This window comes from Malaya genurostris, chromosome 1 (assembly GCF_030247185.1).
Source record: "Malaya genurostris strain Urasoe2022 chromosome 1, Malgen_1.1, whole genome shotgun sequence".
NCBI classification, from domain to species: Eukaryota; Metazoa; Arthropoda; class Insecta; order Diptera; family Culicidae; genus Malaya; species Malaya genurostris.
In genome coordinates, this window is record NC_080570.1 from 138,016,321 (window position 1) to 138,042,251 (window position 25,931).

The following is a 25,931-nucleotide window of genomic DNA, read 5'->3' on the forward strand; positions in this document are numbered from 1 at the left end:
TCATTGCTCCATTCCTGGCAATGAAAGAGCCGATATTTTAGCCAAACGTGGTGCTATTGAGGGTGAAATTTATGAGCGACCGATTGCTTTCAACGAATTCTATAGCTCGTCTCGCCAAAGAACACTTGCCAGCTGGCAAGCATCTTGGGATAGAGATGATCTGGGTCGGTGGATGCACTCAATTATTCCGAAAATATCGACAAAGGCATGGTTCAGGGGACTGGATGTGAGTAGGGATTTCATTCGTGTGATGTCCAGACTCATGTCCAATCACTACACGTTAGATGCACATCTCCTTCGAATTGGGCTCTCCGAGACTAATCATTGTGCTTGCGGAGAAGGTTATCGGGATATTGATCATGTCGTTTGGACATGCGTGGAGTATCGTGATGTCAGATCTCAACTAATAAATTCTTTGCGTACCCAAGGTAGACTATCCAATATCCCAGTTCGAGACATTCTTGCTTGTCGTGACCTTTCATACATGAAACTTATTTATCATTTCATAAAGAAAATTGGAGTTTCAATTTAATAAAGGCCCCTTTTAAGACTTAGTTCTGATCCCAGCTGCGTCCATGAGTTCAACCAATAGCTAAATTAGAATAAAAATTATGTAATGATACAAACAAACTCGAAACAGTTTATGAAATTATCAACAAAATGTCTGAAAATAACAGCTTATTTTATAATTTATAGAAGTTAATAGTTTGGTTCAAATAATATTTCCGAGTAGATTTCATAATTAATGACGAGTTACCTAAGATGATATTTAAGCTATAAGAGAATATGTTGTAATAAATTTAAAACGTTGTGACTATGTTAGAATTAAATTAGGATAAGAATATTATGTAAAAGTGATGCTACGGCGAAGAAAAACTTATGTAAACTGCCTTAAGAAATAAACGTATTTATGAAAAAAAAAAAAACCCTGACTGACGGCTGACAGCATCAACAAGCAACAGGAAGCGCGGTACATCAAAAACATGCCTCCCAAAACCAACCAGAAAGGTGATAAACAAAACAATCTCTCATACCCGCATCACGCAAATGCAAACGTAAACTAGATTTCTTTTTTTATGCGATGGACATACGTCATTCACGACGTTAAAGTCATTCGACAGGGTGCGATCAAAGCAACCAGAGTCCACAAAAAAAAACAGAATCCGTAGTATCAAGCCAAAGGGTAGGTGCCAAGGTGTGAGGCCTGTGTGTGACGTCTATTTGTCACGAGTTTTTTTGTTCGTAATAATTTAACAAGCAGTGACGATAACAGAGCACTAACCAACAACAATCCGTCAGTGCGGACCGACCAGTCATAGTCATAGACCTGATGTACGATTTGCGGTACGCAGTTTGACATACAGAGAACGAGAAAGAGAGAGAAAAGGACAGCTGTTAGCTATTGTCGTGTAGATTTCGGTCAAATGTAGATAGAGTTTTGGGGAAATTTTCCTTTCTATGTTCGTAGTTGAATTCGTGTTTTTTTTTTGAAATGGTATTTTTTCTTTATTGTTAACTGCTCCGACGAGATAGCAGCTATTGAGTTAAAATCGTATAACAATTGTTTCCTTAGAGTTCTGTCACATATTAGCTTCAGTTATATAAGCATCTAGTAGGGCGTGAAACAATAAATATTTGGGGGTTTTCATGCAAGGAAAGCACTAATTGATTGATGATAATTTTTAACTACTTAAGACTATGATCATTTGATGTATTACAGTCTACTTACTAGTAATGCTACTTCAGATCTTCATTCTCGCTTTTGCGTTTTCTTTTCTGTGGTTTCCCACCTAACACAATAAATAGGCTATTAAAAACAAACTTACGGCTAATAGTAATTGTTTAACTATCGTATCTAATTAATCTCTTTTTGTTGTTTTTTGCAAAAATCACCTAAATCCAGTGCTCCCAGTGAACTAACAAAAACCCGACGTGGGATCTGAAGTAGAAATAGTGCTTCCAACTGGACCCCGGAAGTACCCGGAAATCGCGAGGTTTCAGTCTCATGTTGGTTTGATTTTTTTTTGTTACCTTGTCTGCATGAGCTAGGCTCGTTTGTTTTTGATTCTAAAGAAAAAAAAAAGAAATAATCGACTAGATTCTGCGATGCGAAATTTTGATCCTAATCTGTTTCACATTCTCCGACGATCAAATTTACACTCCCTTCCGAATTTAATACTGCTTACAGCTGGAATTTTCCGTCGCTAATACTTTGGTTAAAAACGGGCTCCGTCGAGCTATGCAAAAACTATCCACGTGTCTCAGTCTGATCTGGTGAGTATGGCGACCAAACAAAATGGCGGCCACCACTGCGCACGCAATCGCGCCGCTCAGTGCAGCTCGACCCGTGATGCCAGATAGTGCAGATGAACGAAGGTGCACAGCAGGGAACCCATGTTGACCGATGCGGTTAGCATATGAATCTGTCGGAAGCGTTTGTGCACATTCTGGTACGGACTGGAACGACGCAGCTGGACATTTTCCGTTCCGCTGAATTGACCGATCTCCTGACCGACGGTTTCCCGGGCTTCGAAGTTATACTTCAGATGCATCAGCCGAAGCATCGGTGGCGCCAGGTAGAGCCAAACGGTGAGCTCCAAAATGGCGCACAGTGCCAAAGTAGTCAACTGGAGCAACAGGATTGGGTCCCAGTTGTGCAGCGAGGCCGTTTTCAGTTCCGGATGTGCCGCCCGCTGCAAGTTGATGAACGCCAGCAGCGTTACAACGCTGAGACCGGTTCCCATGGAGAAGTATTTCGGAAACAGGATCTCCTGGATTCGGCCGAAGGTATGACGGGGCAAATTGAAGTACAGTGCCAGACCGGACACGAAGGTCATCCACATCTGCGCTCCAAAGTGCATTGCGAAGGAACCAAAGTAGGCCAACGAAACCAGCACACTGGCCCGAGGTTGCAATCGAGCACAGTCACCGCTGGATTCCTTCGATTGACCTATGATGTTCGGCCAAAGCACCAGCAGCATAAAGGACACGAACAGCATCGAGATTGCATGCGATGGTTGCGTGGTTCGCGTGAGGATCCTGAAACGGAGAAGAAAAAGAAAGATCTTGTTAGACAGTTGCAGTTAGAGATTTATTAGACTTTTAGCAGATCCCTCCCGGTCAGGTCATCGACACTGGCCACGAAAAGAAGGGGACCGAAAGAAAAATGTTTGACCGCAGCTGAGCCACAAAGTTGGCATGGGGTGCGCGAACGGGATAGCACTAGCCGTTGTTCAGTGTTCGGACTGTGTCGAGTGGCGTACGTGATTTTCGCACAGCTCTCGTGGCTTTTTCAACCCGTTCAGTCCCGCTCCCACCCCCCATGCTTCAACCTTTGTCTGCATCTGCCACACTTCTTTTTCATTTTTTTTTTGTTCCAAGGTGATAACGATGATTACGAAGAGTGTGCGCGCAGGAGATCCACGCATGGCAACGAGATGATTGTGGCGTGCGTACTTACTTGTAGGTGGTAGACTGGCAAAACTTGTCCCCCAGGCGTTTGATGTCCTCGAACAACTTCCGCGTTACTTGGGTACCTCCGGCCAGCATATCGCGATAAAGTTCTTCCTCCACTGCCACTCGGTCACTCTCACTGGGCGCCTCACGCAACAGGCTCTTTTCCACTTCACTTTTCGTTACGTTGAATTCATCATCAATCACTCCTCCACCCAACAGCCGCCCACTAACCCGATGATGCATCCCTTGCAGACACATAATATCACTCTGTTTAATTGCTTCCTTACGAGGAGCGCCTTTTCTAAATTGCACACAGCGAAGTTTTCTTCCTTTCCCGAAATCACCTCACTTTCGTTCGTCGTTCGTTCGATCGATTTCTACTCTCGCTACTTTCCGCTTGGATGTCCGACTTGGCTATGAGCCCTCACCGACCGGGGACCATCGTATATATAAGGTCGTGTGTTTACCACTACACTCAAAGGTGCCACTCGTATCACACGACCTCTGCAGCAGATAAACCTACCCGCTCCAACATTCTCTCCGTCATCAGCCGATCATTCTCACCGATGAAGCTCAGCGACGTCGTCGTCGCTCAGTAATAGAAAAAAATACGAAACACCATTCGGAGGAGTGACCGCGCGAGAGCGCGGTGCCCTTCCCCCACGGGAGAATCCTCTGAATGCAATGGTGACGGAACGGGCCTCCCATTTGAAACGCAACCGATTTCATCATCCACCGCGATGACGTTGATGGCCGGAACGGCGTCGCGACGCAATCCCGGCTGTTCCATCGAACCGATCACGAGCGAACAGTAACCGACGACGTCACGAACACGATCCGGCAAACGCTGCCGAATTTGCGTTTTGTGAATGAACGAGAATGACGAACCAAAACCGATCAGATGTGATTCGGCGAATGTTGCTTGCGAACGGTGCTTGTGGTGTCTTCTGGTCGAAATCTCCGCACGTTGATCACAACTCACCCGTAGTACGGTTAATGATTTTAATGTCGGGTTTTTTTTTCTTGGTCGGGGGAATAAAATAACCTTGATCGGTATGACGCTCGGCGATGATTTGTCTCGGTACCGGTTGGAAATTTTGAGAAAGTATCAAAGAACGTTTTTTCCTTCACAATTCGTCTTCGACTCATCAATGCAATAGCTATTCAAATTGAACTGTTATGGCTACCGAGTAATTTCACTTAAACCGTTTGGATAATGTAAAACTTGTTCTACTAGTTACTTGTATTTTTAAACATTGAAAAAAAAACGAAATGTTCGTTAAATGAGAGATTTTTTTGAGAAATTTTAATATAAAAGATTTTTGTACTATTTAATTTAATAATAATAGAAATAGATTCGTTCAGTGATGATTTAATTGATTGTCAACCTACTCAATGTGAATACCATAGTAGCAGCAACTTCAGCATTTTCCAGAGAACGCAAGTTATTTTTTGTACATTTCTTAGAACTTTCATTACAACCTCGAATTTGTCTCGAAACATTTTATACGAACTATTTGACTTGTGTTTGTGAAGTAGCATTTTTATTAGAGCCCACACATTTTCTAATGGATGTTTATCTGATTACTAAGATGACCAATCAAAGAAGAAAACCATTTTTTTGAAATTTTCACGTAACAGCGTGAAAATAATGAAATTTACACGGAATGTTAAATCAAAGGTAGTGTTAGATAAAGTTCTAATTCCAGCTATTCCCTTCGTTAATTTTTCTTGACAGTCTGTTTCGCGTTGGGTAAAGTATTGTGTAATTTGTGCAAATTGAAAAAAAAAATTTAGGAATTTTAAAAATTTCCAAAATTTTAGCAATGTCGAACTTTTAGCTACTTTTAGAATTTTTGGAAATTTTAGTTTGAAAATTCTGTTACAAATTTTGAATATTTGAAAAATTTCAGTAAATTTTTAAAATTTTAGAATATTTTATAGGTGTTTCAAATTTTTCTAAACTTTCGAATGTTACCAATTTCGATACATATTTTTCAAATTTCGATGCAAATTCCGATAAAAATTTTGCAAATTTCTAAACCAATTTTACGAACTTCGATACCGATTTTATAAACCTCCAATAAAATTTTTCCAATTTCGATACAAATTCCCATACAAATATTACAAATTTCAATACACATTTTACAAATTTCGATACAAATTTTACAGATTGCAATACAAATTCTGAAATTATTTTACAAACTTTTTAAATTTTTTTTTAAATCTTTCAAATTTCGATACAAATTTTAGAAATTTCGATACAAATTTTACAAGTTTCGAATAATATTTTACAAACCTAACCAATTTTGATAGAAATTTTACAAATTTCGGTACAAATTTTTCGATTGATGATACAAATTTTACGAATTACGATACAAGCTTTACAAATTCTATTCAAATTTTCTAAAATCTTACCAGTTTTGGTAGAAATTTAACACATTCTTCGAATTTCGATACAAATTTTCATACAGATTTTACAAATATTCCGAATGTCAAAATTTTCGAAATTTTATAAATATTTTTTTTCTAAAAATTAAAAAAAAATTAAAACTGAAAGTTTTAGAAATTTTTGAAATATTTGGAAATTTTTGGAAATTCTGAAGTTATTTGGAAATTTTAGAAATATTTGGAAATTTTAGAATTATTCGGAAATTTTAGAAATATTTGGAAACTTTAGAAATATTTGGAAATTTGAGATATATTTCTAAATTTTGAAAATTTATGAACATTTTAGAAAGATTTGAGAATTTTAGAAATATTTGGAAAATTTAGAAACTTCTGAAAATTTTATAAATATTTGGAAATTTAGAAATATTTGGAAATTTCAGAAATATTTGGAAATTTTACAAATTTTACAAACTTTAAAAATGTCACAAATTTTACAAACTTTAAAAATTTTACAAATTTTAAAAATTTCACACGAATAAAAAATTTTAAAATTTGACACTTTAGAAGTTTTAGAAATTTTAAGATGTTTTAGAAATATCTGGAAATTTTAATAGTTTTACAAATTTTTAAAATTATAAAAAATTTTGCAAGTTATACAAATTTGACCAAGCTTGCAAATGTTACAAATTTCGATACAAATTTTACATATATTTATACAAATTTTACAGATTGCAATATAAATTTTCGATATTAATTTTACAAACTTTGATTTCAATTTTCTCAAATCTTACATATTTCGATACAAATTTTAGAAATTTCGAAACAAATTTTAGAATTTTCGATACAAATTTTATAAATTTTGATGAAAAATTTGACAAATTTCGAAACAAATTTTACAAATTTCGAATAAAATCTTTCAAACCTTACCAGTTTTGATAGACATTTTACAAATTTCGGTGCAATTTTTTCGATTGACGATGCAAATTTTACAAATTTCGATATAAGCTTTACAAATTTCTATACAAATTTTCTCAATGTTACCAGTTTTGATAGAAACTTAACAAGTTCTTCGAAATTCGATACAAATTTTCATACAGATTTTAAAAATATTCCAAATGTCAAAATTTTCTAATTTTTAAAAATAATAATTTTTGAAAATTCCGGAATTATGTGGAAATCTTTGAAATATTTGGGAATTTTAGAATTATTCGGAAATTTTAGAAATATTTTTAAACTTTAGAAGCATTTGGAAATTTCAGAAATATTTGATAATTTTATAAACATATGGACATTTGAGAAACATTTAAAAATTTCAGAAAAATTTGGAAAATTCAGAAACATCTGAAAATTTTAGAAATATTTGGAAAATTTAGCGATATTTAGAAATTTCAAAAATATTTGAAAATTTTACAAATTTTTTTTTTGTTTCAATTATAGAGGTTTTAACCTTAAGGTCATTCGCATTTTTCAAATTTCACTCGAATTAAAAATTTTAGGCTTTTTTGACTTTTTGGAAGTTTTAGAAACTAGAAGTTTTAGAAATTTCTGGAAATTTCAATAGTTTTAGAAATTTCTAAAATATAAAAATTTTACAAGTTAAACAAATTTTGCTTTCGATACATGTTTTACAATTTTTGATACTAATTTTTCATTTATTGATACAAGTTTACAGATTCCAATACAAATTTCAATATTAATTTTACAAATATTATATATTTCGCAAAGTTCGAATAAAATTTTCAAGTTTCGATATAAATTTTTCCAATTTCGATGCAAATTTTTTTAAACTTCGATATAAATTTTTAAAATTTCGATTAAAATTATACGAGTTTTACAATAAAAATCTTACTAATTTCGACACATTTTTTTCAAATTTTACCAGTTTTTATAGAAACATCACAAATTTTTAAAATTTCGATACAAATTTTACAAATTTCGACACAAATTTTACAAACTTCGAATAAAATCTTTCAAACCTTACCAGTTTTGATAGAAATTTTACAAATTTCGTTACAAATTTTTCGATTAACGATAGAAATTTTACAAATTTCGCTACAAGCTTCACAAATTTCTATTCAAATTTTCTCATCTCTTACCAGTTTTGATAGAAATTTACCTAAATTTAAAAATATTAAAAATTTTAGAAATTTTTGAAATATTTGGAAATTTTTGGAAATTCTAGAAATATTTGGAAAATTTAGAAATATTTAGAATTTTAGAAATATTTGGAATTGCAGAAATATTTGGAAATTTTAGAAATATTTGGAAATTTTTGAAATATTTGGAAATTTTTGAAATATTTGGATATTTTTGCAATATTTGAAAATTTTAGAATTATTCGGAAATTTTAGAAATATTTGGAAACTTTAGGAATATTTGGAAATTTGAGAAATATTTGAAAAATTTAGAAATTCCAAATTTAGATATTTGGAAAATTTAGAAACATTTGAAAAATTCTAGAAATGTTTGGAAATTTCAGAAATATTTGTAAATTTTACAAATTTTACAAAACTTTAAAAATTTTACAAATTTTACAAATTATTCAAATTTTACAGATTTTTCAAATTTCTCAAATTTTAAAAATTGTATATGAATTACAAATTTAAGGCTTTTTTAGCAGTTTTAGAAACCAGAGATTTTAGAAATTTCTGGAGATTTTAATAGTTTTAGGAATTTTTAAAACATAAAAATTTTACACGTTATACAAATTTCGAATAAAATTTTCAAATTTCTCTTTTTTCGAATAAAATTTTCAAATTTCTCTATTTTCGATATAAATTTTACAAATTTCGATAAAAATTTTATAAATTTCGATGCAAATTTTGTTAAACTTCGATATGAATTTTTAAAATTTCGAAACAAATTATACGAATTTTACGATAAAAATTTTACAAACTTCGACTCAAATTTTTCAAATCTTACCAGTTTTTATAGAAATATTACAAATTTTTCAAATAGCGGTACAAAATTTCATACAATTTTTTTTTGTTTGCTTCGATTATAGAGGTCCTTCGCCTCTTCGGGTCAGAAACACTTTCTGACCCTATGTCCCTATATTTTCAAATCTCGATATAAATTTCAATACAAATTTTACAAGTTTCGATCAAATTTTACAAGTTTCGATAAGAATTTTTTCCAATTTTGATTCAAATTTTCCAAATTTCCATACATGGTTTTTAATTTTCGGTACTATCAGAATTTTTTTTTCAAAAATTTTAGAAATTTTTAAAAACATTACAAATTTTTGCCAACATTAGATAATTGGAAATTTCGGAAATATTTAGAATTTTATAGAAATTTTTAGAAAATTTCAGAAATTTCTGGAAATTCTAACAAAAATTTTAGAAATATTAGCAAATTTTAAAAAATTTTGGAAATTTTAGAAATTTCTGGAAATTATAAAACTATTTAAGAACTTTAGAAATATTTGGAAATTTTACAAACTATTCAAATATTAAAAATATTTGTAAATTTTAGAAATATCTTAAATTTCTGAAACATTTGAAAATTTCAGGTTTTAGAAATATTTGAAAATTTTAGAATTATTTGGAAATTTAAAAATTTTAGAAATATTTGGAAATTTTGGAAATATTTTGAAATTTTACCAACTATTCACATTTTTGGAAATATTTGCAAATTTTAGAAATATATGTAAATTTTAAAAATATTTGAAAATTTCAGAAATATTTGGAAATTTTAGAAATATTTGGAATTTTAGAAATTTTTATAAGTTTTAGAAAATAAAATTTTAGAAATATTTGAAAATTTTAGAAATATTTGGAAAGTTTAGAAATATTTAGAAATTTAGAAATATTTGGAAATTTTACAAACCTTACAAATTTTATTAATTTTTACTTCTTAGAAATTTTAAAAATGTTTGGAAATTTTAGAAATATTTGAAAATTTTAGAAATATTTGGAAATTGTAGAAACATTTGGAAATTTTAGAAATATTTGGAAGTTCTAAAAAAATATTTGGAAATTTTACAAACCTTTCATATTATATAAATGTAACAAATTTTACAAATTTATTTGATATTTTAGACATTTTAAAAATTTTGGGAATTTCGGAGATGTAAGAAATTAAAAGATTTTAGAAATTTTAGAACATTTGAGAAATTTCGATAGATTTAGAATTTTTTTTTAAATTATGAAAAATTTATATGTTATTCAAATTTCCCTAAGCCTAAATGCTATAAATTTCGATATATATTTTACAAATTTCATTACAAATTTCGATTTCGATTTAGGATTACACATTCCGATACAAATTTTACAAATTTCGATTCAACTTTTGCAAGTCTCGAAACAAATTTCGAAACAAATGTCCATTTAAATGTTACAAATTTCAATACGAATTTGGTGAACTTTGATACAAATATTACAGATTCTGAAACCAATTCCGATAAGAATTTTACGAATTTCGACAAATTTGTATATCAAAAAATTACGATTCAAATTTTTCAAATCTTACCAGTTTTGGTATAAATTTCGATACAATTTTGATAAGAATTTTAAAAATTTCGATACATTTGTATTTAAAAAAGTTTCGATTGAAATTTTACAAATTTCGATGCAAATTTTTCAAATTTTGATTCAATTTTTACAAATTTTGATACGAACTTTGCAAATTTAGATACATATTTCCATACATTTTTTTTGTTTGTTTCGATTATCCAGGTTTGAATTTTAAGGTTATTCGCTATTACGGGCCAGGAAATCTTTTTGACCCTATGTGCGGCATTGAGGAATCGAACCCAGGTGGGTTGCGTAAAAGGCAACCTCGATACAAATTTCGATACAAACCGATTCGACACCAATTTTTCAAGTTCGGTACAAATTTTATAAGTTTCGATAAAAAATTTTCAAATTTCGATAAAAAATTTTCAAATTTCGATACAAAATTTACGAATTTCGATACAAAATTTACGAATTTCGATACAAATTTCGTTGAAAATTTGACACCAATGTGTATTTGTGTGGATTAAAAAAATTCTTTCCGCTCAATTTTCTCCGATTATTAAGGGTTAAGGGTTTAAGTGTTTTAAATGTTTCTATAAGACGCGATTGAAAACATAGCTGGTAGTTGGGATACTGCACGCAAACCCTTTCGCACTGTCTCATTTTGCGGTTGATCAATTGTCAATATAAACTCACGAGGAGGCATGAGATAGGAACTAGTGTGCTCTTAGTTATCTAATTGGTTAGTGATATTCCTATAAATTGTACAATCTCAATACAAAGAAGAAATGAAATATGGTTTTGCGGTAGCTTTCCGTTCGCTTCACAACAACTAGAAAACTAGTTCAAATGAAGACCGATGAAGCTTTATTTGTACTTTTATTTATCTACAAACGGAATCAAAATGTTTTATTCTAAAAATTTTGACGATAACAAATTATATAAGAATTGAAAAACTATGTTCGTTGCGTAAATGTGAGTTAATTTTTCTAACTTTCTAACGCGTAAATTTTTTCTTCAAAACTGCCTACCGCACTTAGCAACCCGATCCAAATCGAATCATCGACTCGTGGAGCCTCGGATGCCCAGCTCGTGGTTCATCGTTATCTCCATTGCAAGTGGCGCGGCATCACTGTAAAAGTTTGAATAATCGCATGTGCCGCAGAGTGTGTTTTGCCTCCGGGTTGGAATCCGGAATCCTGCCCGCCACGACAGAAAGTCACAATACCCAAGTCCAGTGCGATTATTCTTTTTATTAGCATGTTCATGCCGATGGGCTTAGGATCCTGTCCCGAGATGGTTATCTAGCTGAATTAGAGTCCATTGTTTGCGAATGATTTACGGGAACAGAAGGCGTGTAATCAATTTGGGTTTTACGCGGTGATACGAATCTGAAGTTGCCGAACTATGGAGGTTGTTGATCGGATTTTGGAATAATTAATTTTCGTGGGCTGAACGAATTAAGTCATATTTGGTGTTCCCAGGAGCATAGGAGTTCTCAGCCAGGTGGGACGATTCCATCCTTGAGGCGGAATAAAAAAAACCCTCTTACTTCAGGTTTCCCTATTTTGTTTTCTGTTGTTGTTGTAGACAGAGGAGATAAGCTTTCTCGTACTAACACATGCTCAAAGACCGATTGCGTAAAGGACTTCTGTCCGTTGGATTTTGAACTGCAACTGGAAATGAGTCCAGTTGATCACGTCACGTCAGTCCCAAGATTCAAGATGATGAGTACATTCGGGTATTGAGCGTTTCCATGTCACATTTGGACGTTGGTAATCCCACCAGGTGACCGTCTCGAGTTTGTAATGCCTTTTGAAAGTGCACCATGACGATATGGAAAAATGAAACCGTTCATCTTTTCTCAATCATCTTTGTTTTCAATGTTGGACCAGCTCCAGCTGAATCTGTTTGCAATGTCTCAAATTTTTTGTTGGTATTAATTTTCCTGTCTTAATTTTGTTTGACGGCTCCGTGTTTCGCGTCGTTTCATCTCACACCTCATTCCGAGGAATCCACGGAGAACTGCGTTCCGTCCGTACGAACACGAACAGATCCAACACCTTATTTTTCAGTCAGGGTCAGGAGTTCTTCGACCGATCGGAAAACCTGCAGCGAAAGGAAACCGGTCAAAATTAAAACATGTCCACCGAAAAACCACAAAACATATTCTGTTATGCATACCTAACCAAAAAACAAACACCGAAGCAAAAAGTGAAAATATGTCCTCGGTTGATAAATGGCCTTCGGTTTTTTATTTCGGTGCCGAACAGGGTTGAAATATGAGAAACAGATTTGAAAATGTACCAACATTTCGGGTAACTTAAATCAAAAACTAACGGGATGCTTTTTTTCTTTTCCTTTTCTTTCACAGGTAAGTTAAATTGGTTTCCACGAGACATTTCATCCTATCTTGACAGTGTAATCTCAAGTAAGTTATGTTTAAAATCTCCGGCTATTTCCTTGTCAACAAAGTCCTAGCAGCTTCTCTTCTTGATAACGGAAGGGATTAAAGAATCGGTTGTTGTTGTTTTGAAGGCGCCGTTTGTGATTCAATATAAACTTAGAACTTCTGCTTAGTGTAAAGATTATTGGAAAGTTTTGATAAGATAGTTTTATATGGAACAGAAAAACAACTCAGATTGTTATTTGTTATGAGTTCTCACAGACTCCTGGTGAATCTGGTAAAGAACAATCAAAAACACGATTTGTAGTTTGAGGAAGGATTCACCACACCAAAAATGTTTGTTCCATAAAGTAAAAAAAAAATCCTTTTCACATTGTGCTTAAAAGTAAACGAAAGCCACTAAGAATATTGCGTCGAAGTACAATATCTTTAATGATGACTCGAACGTAAACGGTTTAAGTTGAACTGCTAAGTGGCAAAGATAGTGCAATCTGAATTGCCTCTACTCGGATGGGTCGAAGAGGAAACGCAAGGCAAACTATAAAAATGTACTTTTTGCACAAAACTGTTACTCTGTAACTAAGAAGCCATTATAAACCTATGTTTTGTACACCAGAAAATACAAATCCAAAATTCTATCTCTCACATCATCTTCCCCAATTTATTTGCCAATATTCTCTTTTCTCTTTCCATACTCCTGACTATTTTGTTCAATCTTCATTGCACTCGTGTCTTTTCAATCTTTCTATTTTTCTGTTAGGCTTTCTTCATTATTTTTTTTTTGAAAATTTGATATTTTTAGACTCTTTATCTCATGTTTTCCTTTCTATTAATAAATGCTCTGTTTCGCTGGAGTTTATTGTTTAGTGGTTTTTGATTTTGATTTTTGTTCTTCTGTGATTTAGCTTTTGTTTGCTGGAAAAATTAATGACCTTGAATTGTTTTTTTTTTTCATTTTCCATAGTTTAACTTGTACTTTGTATTTGTACTTGAATTTCAATGTATTTCGACTTCTACATCTCTTTGCATAATTCTTGATAATTTTTCTACGTTAGCTTATCCGATGTCTTCGTCTTTCCACTGCAGTGTTTTTTTTAACTTCTGTTCTGCTTGTTTCTTTCAATTTGAACGTTTTTATGGAATGGTTTCTTAAAAACACATTCTATGTACGTAGTTATTTTCACTGGACTTCTTTATTTTTGGCTAACAATATTTTAATTTTGTGGCTTTTCTTTTATTTATGATTGTCTGTTTGTTCACGTTCACCCAATATTTTTGTTGTTTGTGTTTTCTATTTGGTTGTTTCTCTATTTAATTTTTTGTGCTATGTTTTTTCTATTTTCAATTTTCCATTCAAATGATCTTTGCTATATCTTTTTTATTTTTTCTGTGTTTTTTTATAATCTAGGTTTCCTTTTTTCCACTTTTCAATGATATTTTTCCATTTGTAAAAATGTATTTAAATGCACTCTGATTATTTTCATTCATTCATGATCATGTTTGTTTGCGTTTTCGTGTTTTTTCTAATCGTTGACACTCTGTATTTCCGGTGTTAATTGCGCATTTATTTTTTGTTTATATTTGTTGCTCTTTTGACTTTCTTCTATTTTTTTGTGTCATTAGTTTATATTTCAAACGCGAATATAAGTCTTCTTTCTCCATTGGGCTTCATTTTTCCTTTGTTGGACTCATGTCATTTATTTTTTTCAGTTCTGCTTTCTATTATGTTTTGAATCTAAGTTTTTCAGAATATGTATCTAAGATTTATTCTCTTATTGTTTATCTAAATCTTTATTTTATATTGCGAATTTTATTTTGTGTATATATTTTCCGATTTTTCTGTTCAGTTCTGTTTTTTTGCTAATTTTTGTTTGATCCGTTCATGCTACTTTTCATACGATTTCGTGTGTTCGGTTCTTCAATTGATGATTTTTGTGTTTTCTTAACTTTGACAATTTTTTGTTGGTTCAGATTCTGTATCTTAGTTTTATCAGTTTTGCAGTCCTAAATTTTTATTCTGTTTCGCTGGAGTATATTTGAGGAACATGTTTTTAGATTTTTCAAATGTTTACCTTTTCTGTTGTTTTACTTTATCGTTTGTTCTATTCCATAAAATTTTCATACGTTATCGCGTGTTCTAATTTTCAATGGATGCCTAGCGTCTGATTTTTATTCTGTTTGTTGTTCCTTTTCTACCTGTTTTGTTCTTATATGTTCGTAATTTCTAATTCCTTCTAATTAATTTTTGTTTTGAATTCACAGTGAGTTTCTAAAAATTGGCTGAAAAATTGTAAAGTTGTTTAATGTTTAACTAGGGTACATCGTGCTGGCGCACTCTGCAAATTAATTTATTTCTAATTTCTGTTTTAAGTTCAATGTTTTCTATTTTCGATTTTTTGATTTCTGTTTCAGTTTTCCACTTTTTGTTTTTGATCTATTTTTTGGTTTATGTTTCAATTTCTGCTTTTATTTCAATTTCTGTTTTTCGTTTTCTGATTTCTGTGTTCTGTTTTCTATTTGCGATTTTCTGATATTTGCTTTCTGTTTTGTTCTCTACTCTCTGTTTTAGGTATTTTGTGTCTTGTTTTCCGTTTTGTGCTGTTTTTGTTTTCTATTTCTTGTTTTCTATTTTCAGTTTCTTATTTACGTTTTCGATTTTTTGCTTTCTGTTTCCAGGTTTCCATTTTTGTTAGTGCTGTTTTTTCGGCTTATGTTTTCTGTTTCCAACTTTCCGTTTTCCGTTTGCTGTTTTTTTATTTCTATGTTGTAATTTTCTGCTTTGTGTTTCCTGCTCCCTTTACTTTTCGTTTCCTACTTTCTGTTTACTGGTTATTGTTTTTTTTTCTTCTTTCTGTTTTTTATTCCTGTTTTCCATTTTTTTCGGTTCTTTGTTTCAAGTTTTCCGTTTTCTAGTACATTTTTGTTTTCTGTTTTGTGTTCTCTGTTACTTGTTTTCTGTTATTCCATTTTGCATATCTATTTTCTTTTTTCTATTTTCTATTTTCTATTTTCTTTTTTTCTATTTTATATTTTCTATTTTCTATTTTCTATTTTCTATTTTCTATTTTCTATTTTCTATTTTCTATTTTCTACTTTCTATTTTCTATTTTCTATTTTCTATTTTCTATTTTCTATTTTCTATTTTCTATTTTCTATTTTCTATTTTCTATTTTCTATTTTCTATTTTCTATTTTCTATTTTCTATTTTCTATTTTCTATTTTCTATTTTCTATTTTCTATTTTCTATTTTCTATTTTCTATTTTCTATTTTCTATTTTCTATTTTCTATTTTCTATTTTCTATTTTCTATTTTCTATTTTCTATTTTCTATTTTCTATTTTCTATTTTCTATTTTCTATTTTCTATTTTCTATTTTCTATTTGCTATTTTCTATTTTCTATTTTCTATTTTCTATTTGCTATTTTCTATTTTCTATTTTCTATTTTGTATTTTGTATTTTCTTATTTCTATTTTCTATTTTCTTTTTTCTTTTTTCTATTTTCTATTTTCTATTTTCTATTTCTTTTTCTAATTTCTAATATCTAATTCTTATTTTCTTTTTTCTATGGTCTATTTTCTATCTTCTATTTTCTATTTTCTATTAGCTATTTTTTATTTTCTATTTCATAATTTCTGTTCGTTTTCGATTTTAAGTTGAATATTTGTCATAGAAAAGTTTTCAACTCATTCCTCCCGATTTCAACCCTGCGCAGTGAAATTCGCTATCCTTCTGCTGCTATCACAGATTCCGCGAGAAGATCGCCATGGAAACAGTGTGCAAAAAAAATGATTTTGAGACCGACAAACAAATGACTGTAAACAAAAAGTAGCATAAGTCCGTTTTCTGCATCGGTAATCTAATGCGGCAGACAATAAATACATCGCTCGTGGACTGGACCTGGAGACTAAAATTAGAGTTCAGCAGTTTCTGTTGGCTGGCACGCGGTTAGTTTTTCTGTTGTTGTCTACGTCGCGGAAGGATTCTGTTGCCTTCAACCACCAGTTTTCCCCTTCGGACCGGTCGGTCAGACAATGCAATGCGGACAATTCGACTGAAACTAACCCCCTTTTTTACGTAAAGTAACGGCAAAGGCCTACCGGCTTTGGTGGCAACAAGGGACAATTGCATACATCATTGAATCGTTGAATTTTTGCACAGTTCTGTACCGTTCCCGAGCACTCGGTAGCCCGGTGTAGCAGCGCGAAAAAGTGTCTACGTGACCAGTCTCAAGTAGACGGTTTTCACGCTCCTTTGCCAATAGTGCACTTCTATGCATTCTCGCTCCAACTGCCGCAGGTAGCAGTCGGTAGACGTCGTGGCCCGTGACGGGTTCCTACGAAAAAAAAAACCACAAAATAACGCGAGCTCAATCGACGATCTGACATGACAAGAATTGCAGTCTAGTCTAGGTACTTACCAAGATTATGCGAAATTGAAACCGATATCAATCAATGCACCGACGTCGAATCGACCGACCGACCGACCGACTGACTGATCGTGGATGACGATCCAGTTATTCACTTTTCGCATTGGCCGTTCGCTTGGGTTATAGAAATAGACAATCTAGTTGTAGATTGATAACTCGTTTATCTGGGGAAAACATCGTCATCAGATAACTTCGGATTATTAATCTATTTGAAGGCGCCACGCGGGTTCGAATTTGAATACATAATGATAAGCAGTTGACTGAAACGCGTGTCGATAGGCGAGCTTTGCTGGACGGCTTCAGCTCACCGAATCCAGTGTTTATGTCCTACTTCAATGACTTTTGATACCGCTGTCGGATGTGTTGGTGAACTTAAATCCTTAAGATTTGTTATTTTCATTTAAATGTTTTGTGACATCTCTTCCTAACCGAATTTCCTGTCACTTGTTCGGTAGCTTCAAATTCCTTGCCTAATAAGATTATGTTCGATGAATACGGTAATGATTGACATTGAAATGCTCTACACGTTGAAGCTCTGTGCCAACTAAGAATCTAAAATAATTCGAAGTCGGAATCTAAAACTTGTTAACACTCTGAAATTTATTTACGTTTTATTACTCTAATTTTTTTTTATATAATGCGTTTAAGGGTTTATTGGAGGATTATTTAGGATCCATCCATGAATCATTTACTTAAACCGAAATTTTTGTTCCGATGGATGGATATCAAAGGCAAGGTGGTCTAGCACTAATTCCCTATAAGTTTGCTCTTCATGATGGCACAGACATTTTCGATAGGGTCTGCATCTTTTCGGCCGACCTCATAAGTTAACCCCTGCGAACGACCAGAACTAGGTTAAAGCCGGGGTTAAATTGACGATGCATTAATAAGGTTTCGTTTGTAAATCTCGACCATTTTCGCAACATTTTAGGCAACCAAGTTCCCACTTGTGGAATTGCGGGTGCTTCCCAATTTTACTTCTACTGGATGTTTGTTCGGTACTGTTTCCTAACCAGGCACGCTTGACTTGAAGCCACACCTAAAATGTTTCTTTATCCAAAATTCTTTTACTTCTTCTACGCCCAGCAAATCGCTAATGGCGTTTTTTTTCATATGCGATGCGCTAAGTAGAAGTTTCGAGCTTTTGGATCGGCATTGCAGTTTGACTATTTTCGTACGTCGCCTGATCGCGTTGAAGCTGTCATGAGTTCCTTTTCTGTCAAGTTTAAACTTCGTTTCACGCAAGCGCATAGTGGGTTTATTCCTAAATCAAGCCATAATCATTTTCTCGTTTTTTTTTCGTACTATTTCAACCACTTAACGAATTACTTCAGCTATTTCATATTTTTAGTAATGTGTCTAGCAGTAAAACTTTGAATTTAAGTTAATTTAAATTTCAACTGTTTTGAAGTGAAATCCTTCCAACGTTTTGGTTGAGGCAACCATTGTCCAATAAAATAACGGAAACGATGCGTGTGCTATGGAATATTACATTGAATTTGTACTGACGAGTAGTCAGATGGAGCCAAGTTTGGATAATAAGGCGAATATAGCTGAATCCCGTTCAATATAATCCGAATAATTTATTAAAAGGCAGAAGCGATGCACTGAAGTATTTTTCACGCTGGAGATACGTACCGCTCAACTTTGAGAATCCATGTAAAAAAAAACTACTTAACTTCGGAAATCCGCGTAAGTTCGAAAATCAGCGTAGGTAAAAAAAACGCGTGACTTCGGAAATCTGCTTAGAAAAAACAGGTGTAACTTCAGATATCTGCGTAACTTCGGAAATTCGTGCAAGAAAACCGCGTAACTTCAGAAATTCACGTGAAAACGAAACACGTAACTAAGAAAATTCGCGAAAAAGAAACCACGTAACTTCAGAAATGCGCACAAAAAATACGTAACTTCGAAAATTCGCGTAGAAAACACAAACGTATTTTCAAATATCCGCACAAAAAAAAATTGCGTAATTTAATCAATTCACGTAAAAACCGCGTAATTTCTGGAATTCGCGTTAAAAACCACGTAACTTCGGAAATCTGTGTAACTTTGGTAATCAGCGTAATAAAAAGGGACACCTTGAGAAATCCGTTTAGAATAACTCATAACATAACATAACTTAAGAAATTCGCGTGAAAACACCACATAACAAAAACAACACGTAACTTCGGAGATCTGCGTGAAAAAAGTTACGTAATTCCGGAAATCCGTGAAAAAAAACCACGTAATATCTGGAATCCTCAGAGAAATCCGTTTAAAGAAAAAGCGTAACTAACGCATAATTTTAGAAATCCGCGTAAAAAAGCGTATCTTCGGAATTTCGCATAATTTCGGAAATTCGTGTAAAAAAACGTGTAACTTCGGAAATCCGTTTGGAAAAACAACTTCATTTCTGGAATACGCGTAAAAAAAGAGGAACTCTGGGAAACCCGTTTAGAAAAAAAGGCGTAACTTTGGAAATTCTCGTGAAAACACGGCATAACTAAAAAAACACGTAACTACAGAAAAAAAAACTTCGAAGATCCGCGTAAAACTAATACGTAACTTAAGAGATTCGTGTAAAAAACGCTTATCTTCGAAAATCCGCTAAAAAAACGTTTAACTTTGGAAATCCACGTAAAAAACGCGTAATTTGAGAGAACTTCGAAAATCAGCGTAATGAAAATGGCCACCTCGGGAAATCCGTTTATGAAAAAAGTGTAACTTGGGAAATTCGCTTGAAAAAACGCGTAACGTTGGAAATCCACGTAAAAAAGTGCGTAATTTAAGGAATCAGCGTAGAAAAAATTAAAAAAAAATCCGCCCTAAAACAACCACATAACTTTGAAGGTCCGCATTAAAAAACCACCAAGAAAACCGCGTATTTTCGAAAATCCTCGTGAAAAAGTCGGGTAATTCCGGAAACCCGTGTAAAAAACACGTAATTATTGGAATACGCAAAAAAAGTCACATAATCAATTACTTCGGTAATCAACATAATATAAAGGAGCACCTTAGAAAAACTGTGGGCGGGAACTACGTGCTGGGTAAAACTTAAACGCCATTAACGTAACGTACCTGGGTTCGAATCTCTGCACATATAGATTTTTTTTGATCCGAGAGATGAATTTCCATGGAGTTTGAAACTCAAACAAAGAACTAGAGAAAAAGAACTTGAAAAAAAAAGAAAAGGGTAAACTCAGTTTAATGAAAGTCACACAATAAAGTGAATTAAAAACTTGTAAATTGGAAAATAAAAAAACAAATTACAAACGAATAGAAATTGGTAATTTGTTGGTTTCCCCTGTTATGGAGGTTTTCAGTCGGAGGTTGGTTCGTCTATACTGTCCAAACGATAACTAGCGAAAATTGAATCTCCAAGGTCGAATTCAAACCTGCTGGCTATTCCGTCAATATAACTTTGCTGGATGTGATGAAACATAGCTTAGAACACAAGCCAATTGGACAGAACTCCCGTACATGTTTTACCCGTGTGTGCTTACATTGCAAGCTAGCATCTGCATTTCATCCGATTTTATATATAAAAGTGTGCGTGACGTTTGCATAAAAATTGTAGATGGTTATAAAAAAAAGTAAAAACAGATAATTGCTATGGATAAATTTCCCATGAAAGGTAATTATTTAAGCTTACTTGCAAAAAAAAATTCTACGCCCTTTGGAGCGGCCTTCCTGTAGTTAACCGAAACATTTGTCTTAGCGGACGAAAACATGCGTATAGACATGTTTTTGAATTCTTTTTTTCGTTTTATTTAACAATTCCTCCTCAGTTTTCGCGACAAAATTGTTGGCTTCAGGTTGGCCCGGAAATGCTGGATGGGGCGCACCTGGGTGACGTTGGGCTGATTCGCCGACTTGGGTAGCTCCTTCTCCTCCCACCAACGATTGGAGTAGTGGGCAGACACCAGATCCAGCCAGAATACCGCGTCTTGGCGCTTATGATATTTCTTGATGAACGACGAAACTTCCGGCAGGCATTTCGTACTATAAATTTCCCTGTTCACGGCCAGCCCGGAGCGGAAGAAGAGCGACTTTGAAAGCTCCTTCTCGCTGATTGTCAGCGAAAGCAGCGGGTAAGTTGGTGAATGGAACGAACTTCACCTCGGAGCTCACTTCCTTCGTGGGGGAAGTAAAATACGAAGTGCTCGGCCAGTCCTTGCCATCCAGGGTGAGATAGGCTCGTCGTCCATCACAACCGCCACGTCACGATTCGCCGGAATAATCGAGTTGACTGTCTTAAGGTCAAACCGCATTCAGCCGACATTTCCATCGCCGATCTTTTTTCGCTCTTCGGTTATGACTGAGCTGCCGGCGTGCGCATGTATAAGTACGCCGGACCCGACATAAAATTCATATATTTGGCAACGATATTCCTCGCCGAGCTTTTCGCACCGTAGCAACTGTGTCGGGTCCGGCGTACCTATACATGCGCACGCCCGTGCTCAGCCATAGCCGAAGAGAGAAAAAGTCAACGCCGGCGAGCTCGGATCGGCTGAATGCGGAGTGCCCTTTATTCAGTCGCTTCCACTGTTTAATTTTCCTGCTGCTTCGAAACTAGTGGACGCGACTTCCGCTTCCTGACATGTATGTTCGTGTTCGCCAGGTACTTTTTCACTGTTTGACCGCTTGCACCAACCTCTCGCACGCAGCGATGTAGCAATTTTTCTCTCAGTCTTTATCTTTAACTTCCTTTGAAGCTTCTTCCACTCAGGATCGTCGGCCATCCGGAACCGAACTTTCTTTCGAAGCTTTGTTTGCTGTCCAATAGAGCCAAGATGTTGTAGATGCCGGAACGAGCGTTTCCGGCGTTCTCAAAGCCCCGCACGATGTCCGTTTTCGACCCGGCGGGGACCGTTCTTTGAACGCGCACACTTCTAAACGGAGTTGCTACACTGTTTTTGCCATCACGGTTAGAGATCGAATGATAGAGCTGTCAAATTTTATCTGCTGACTTATAGGTCACTATGATTGATGCTGCATGGGTAGTTTCGTCAGTGTAGCCAAAAGGTCCAAGTTTGGTAATTTTTGTCAATTTTTGCCTTTCTCTATAGAAAGGTATTAGAATTGTTGGAAAAACCGACTTTCGAACGGAGTCTCGGAGACCCTTATGCTTATGTTATGCTCGTTTGAAAGCTACTGTCGGGCCATTGATCAAATTCAAAGATCAAATGGCTGTGACTTTTGGTTCCGGAGATATGATACCGCTCTCATATATAAGGGTGCCAATATGTTGCGATCATTTCGTAAAGCGCTAGTGCTCATATAAGTAGGCAACATAAAGCGCTTGATTGGAAAAATGATACCGAGTATGTGACATAAACAATGAAGCATGCTTTTGTGAACCACTCGAATCAATCGGAATTAATTGGTGTCAAAAGTGAGCCAAAATTAGTGTCAGAAATCATTTCATAAAATGCTAAAAAATTCATGAGACTGCTTTGAAGAAAGAGAAAGGCATTATCACACATCTAGGTGGATTAAGAAGGGTTTTTGCCTTTCTCTATAGAAAGGTATTAGAAACCGACTTTCGAACGGAGCCTCAGAGACCCATAGTGTTATATACCATTCGACTCAGTTCGACGAGATCGGAAAATGTCTGTGTGTGTATGTGTGTGTATGTGTGTGTGTGTGTGTGTGTGTGTGTGTGTGTGTGTGTGTGTGTGTGTGTGTGTGTGTGTGTGTGTGTGTGCACTATTCGAAGATATTTGAACGCGCTCAATTTTCTCAGAGATGGCTGAACCGATTTTAACAAACTTGGGCTCGTTTGATAGCTACTGTCGGGCCATTGATCAAGTTCGAAGACCAAATGGCTGTGACTTTTGGTTCCGGAGATATGATTATATAAGTGACGTAACCGACAAAACACGTTGATTTTTACCGCTCTTATATATATATATATATATATATATATATATATATATATATATATATATATATATATATATATATATATATATATATATATATATATATATATATATATATATATATATATATATATATATATATATATATAAGGGTGCCAAAATTTTGGCATCACCTCTATTTTCGTTAAGTTCTAGTGCTCAAAAGTTTAAGCACCTCGAAAAAAGCCTTCATGCAAAATTTGAGCTAAATCGGACATGCTTAAGGGGTGCTGCCCGGTGGTAAAAGTTTGACAATTTTCGATCTTGAAAAAGCACCATAGGGGGGAGTACATGAAATTTCCAAAATCGAACATTTTTTTTGATGCCAAAACTCTTAAAACTGCATAAAACATCGAAATTTAGTGTCATCTCAAATGACAAAAATTTTTTTAAAAAATCATTTTTCTGGGACTTAGAAAAATTTTGATATTTTTTCTAAGTCCCAAAAAGTCAATTAAAAAAAAAATTTCGAGATGACACTAAATCTCGACGTTTCATGCAATTCTAAGCCTTTTGGCATCAAAATTTTTTTTTCGATTTCGAAAATTTCATGTACTCCCCCCTATGGTGATTTTTCAAGATATATGAAAAGTTCACTAAGTGAACTAAGAAGGCTTTTTTTTTTAGATTAGCATCACTGTTCTCATACAAATAGGCAACGCAAATGTCAAGCACTAGTTTGGAAAAATGATGCTGACTGTGTGACATAAACACTGAAGCATGCTTTTGTGAACTACTCAAATCAATCTGAATCTATTGGTGTCAAAATTAGTATCCGAAATTATTAAATAAAAGTTTGAAATATATTTTCATGAGACTGTTATGAAACAAGAGAAAGGCATTATCACACCACTAGGTGGATTGAGAAGGGTTTTTTTAGGTAACAGATCTGCTGAAAAGTTCGTATCGTTTCTATGAGAGGGCGCCACTAGAATTAAATCCATACCATTTACAGTTAGTACCAACCTTCAAAAAATACGTGTATAAATTTGACAGCTGTCTGATTATTAGTTTGTGAGATATTGCATTTTGAGTTAAGCTACTTTTGTTATTGTGAAAAAAAATTGAAAAAAAGGAATTTCGTGTGTTGATGAAACACTACTTTTTGATGAAAAAAAGTGCCGCCGATACCAAAAAATGGCTTGATGAGTGTTATCCAGACTCTGCACCGGGCGAAGCAACAATTCGTAAGCGGTTTGCAAAATTTCGTACTGGTCATATGAGCACCGAAGACGATGAACGCAGTGGACGTCCAGAAGAGGCTGTTACCGATGAAAACGTGAAAAAAAATCCACAAAATGATTTTCAATGACCGTAAAGTGAAGTTGATCGAGATAGCTGACACCCTAAAAATATCAAAGGAACGTGTTGGACATATTATTCACGAATATTTGGATATGAGAAAGCTTTGTGCAAAATGGGTGCCGCGTGAGCTCACAATTGATCAAAAACAACAACGAATTGATGATTCTGAGCAGTGTTTGGAGCTGTTATATCGAAATAAAACCGATTTATTTCGTCGATATATAACAATGGACGAAACATGGCTCCATCACTTCACTCCGCAGTCCAATCGACAATCAGCTGAGTGGACTGCACGCGATGAACCGAACCCAAAGCGTGGAAAGACTCAACAATCGGCCGGGAAGGTTATGGCGTCTGTATTTTGGGATTCGCATGGTATAATTTTTATCGACTACCTTGAAAAAGGAAAAACCATCAACAGTGACTATTATATACCGTTACTAGAGCGTTTGAAGGACGAAATTTAAAAAAAAACGGCCTCATTTGAAGAAGAAAAATGTTTTGTTTCATCAAGACAATGCACCGTGTCACAAGTCGATGAAAACCATGCTGAAATTGAACGAATTGGGCTTCGAATTGCTCCCTCATCCACCGTATTCTCCAGATTTGGCCCCCAGTGACTTTTTCCTGTTCTCAGACCTCAAGAGAATGCTCGCTGGTAAAAAATTTAGAAGCAATGAAGAGGTAATCGCTGAAACTGAGGCCTATTTTGAGGCAAAGGACAAATCGTACTACAAAAATGGTATCGAAAAGTTGGAAGATCGCTATAATCGCTGTATTGCCTCTGATGGCAATTATGTTGAATAATAAAAACGAATTTTGGCTAAAAAAAATGTGTGTTTCTATTCAACGATACGAACTTTTCAGCCGAACTGTTAAGTGTGTCTTTTTTTGCTGCTTGGGTCTCACCCAACGAATAGTAGAAATGAAACTAAAACGCTAGCACAATCTGTCAATCTGTCGCTGAATACTGATAAAAAACTGTTCAAGGGAAAACCAAATTCAAATTCTACGTTACATAAGAATGAACAAAACTACTCGTAACTGGAAAACGGGGCGTTTGCCTTTCACTGTTAACTCAGATTGTTTCTCAGCCGAAACCTCAACATCTGATCGAACGTTGTTGTGATGAAAAGTTACGAACTTGTTTCTGGACTCGTATACTGATCATTGTTCACAAATGACCAGCTTGAATCGACTTAGCTCGAATCGAACCATGTACGGTTGTGCAAAAACCTATAAATTTAGTTTCGATAATTTGTTGTTTTGTATTTAATAATCTCATTGTCTTTTCAATTATTTAAATTAGAGTAAAATTACATCAACGTTGGGTAAAAATTGTTGTTGTAGTAAAGATGAATTTTATTTCTATTAGAGTTAGTGGTTCAAGTGAAACCACTAGATTGCCCAAGTGGGTTCAAAGTAAACTGCTGAGAATAGGCGTGTCGAAGACAACACTTGAAAAGAAACGAATTTCAAGCTTAACACATGTTGCAACGTATTTCATCACCGGTCAGTGTGGTTCCGAAAAACTCGCACTCGTCTTATCGACACACGATTTTCCACCCCTCAGTGGCGC

The 25,931-nt window shown here is 34.2% G+C and overlaps 2 protein-coding genes across 7 annotated transcripts in view; one reads left to right on the forward strand and one right to left on the reverse strand.

The window, feature by feature from the left end:
- The window catches only part of LOC131425902 (uncharacterized), a 215,498-nt gene that overhangs the window by 127,126 nt on the left and 62,441 nt on the right, over positions 1 to 25,931 (forward strand). The gene's annotated exons all lie outside the window — the stretch shown is intronic.
- On the reverse strand, positions 1,487 to 3,893 carry LOC131425903 (transmembrane protein 205). Its single transcript, XM_058588182.1, has 2 exons — positions 3,461 to 3,893; positions 1,487 to 3,039 (listed from the first exon to the last, which is right to left on the reverse strand). The coding sequence occupies exons 1-2, from the start codon at positions 3,712 to 3,714 to the stop codon at positions 2,331 to 2,333; spliced, it is 963 nt and encodes a 320-aa protein (XP_058444165.1). The 5' UTR covers positions 3,715 to 3,893; the 3' UTR covers positions 1,487 to 2,330.

Excerpts from the sequence above, each read along its gene's own strand:
- LOC131425903 (XM_058588182.1), bottom strand. The coding sequence starts at position 3,714 with ATGTGTCTGCAAGGGATGCATCATCGGGTTAGTGGGCGGCTGTTGGGT. Across the intron at positions 3,040-3,460 it reads TGCCAGTCTACCACCTACAA|GATCCTCACGCGAACCACGC; the intron begins GTAAGTACGCAC and ends TCTCCGTTTCAG.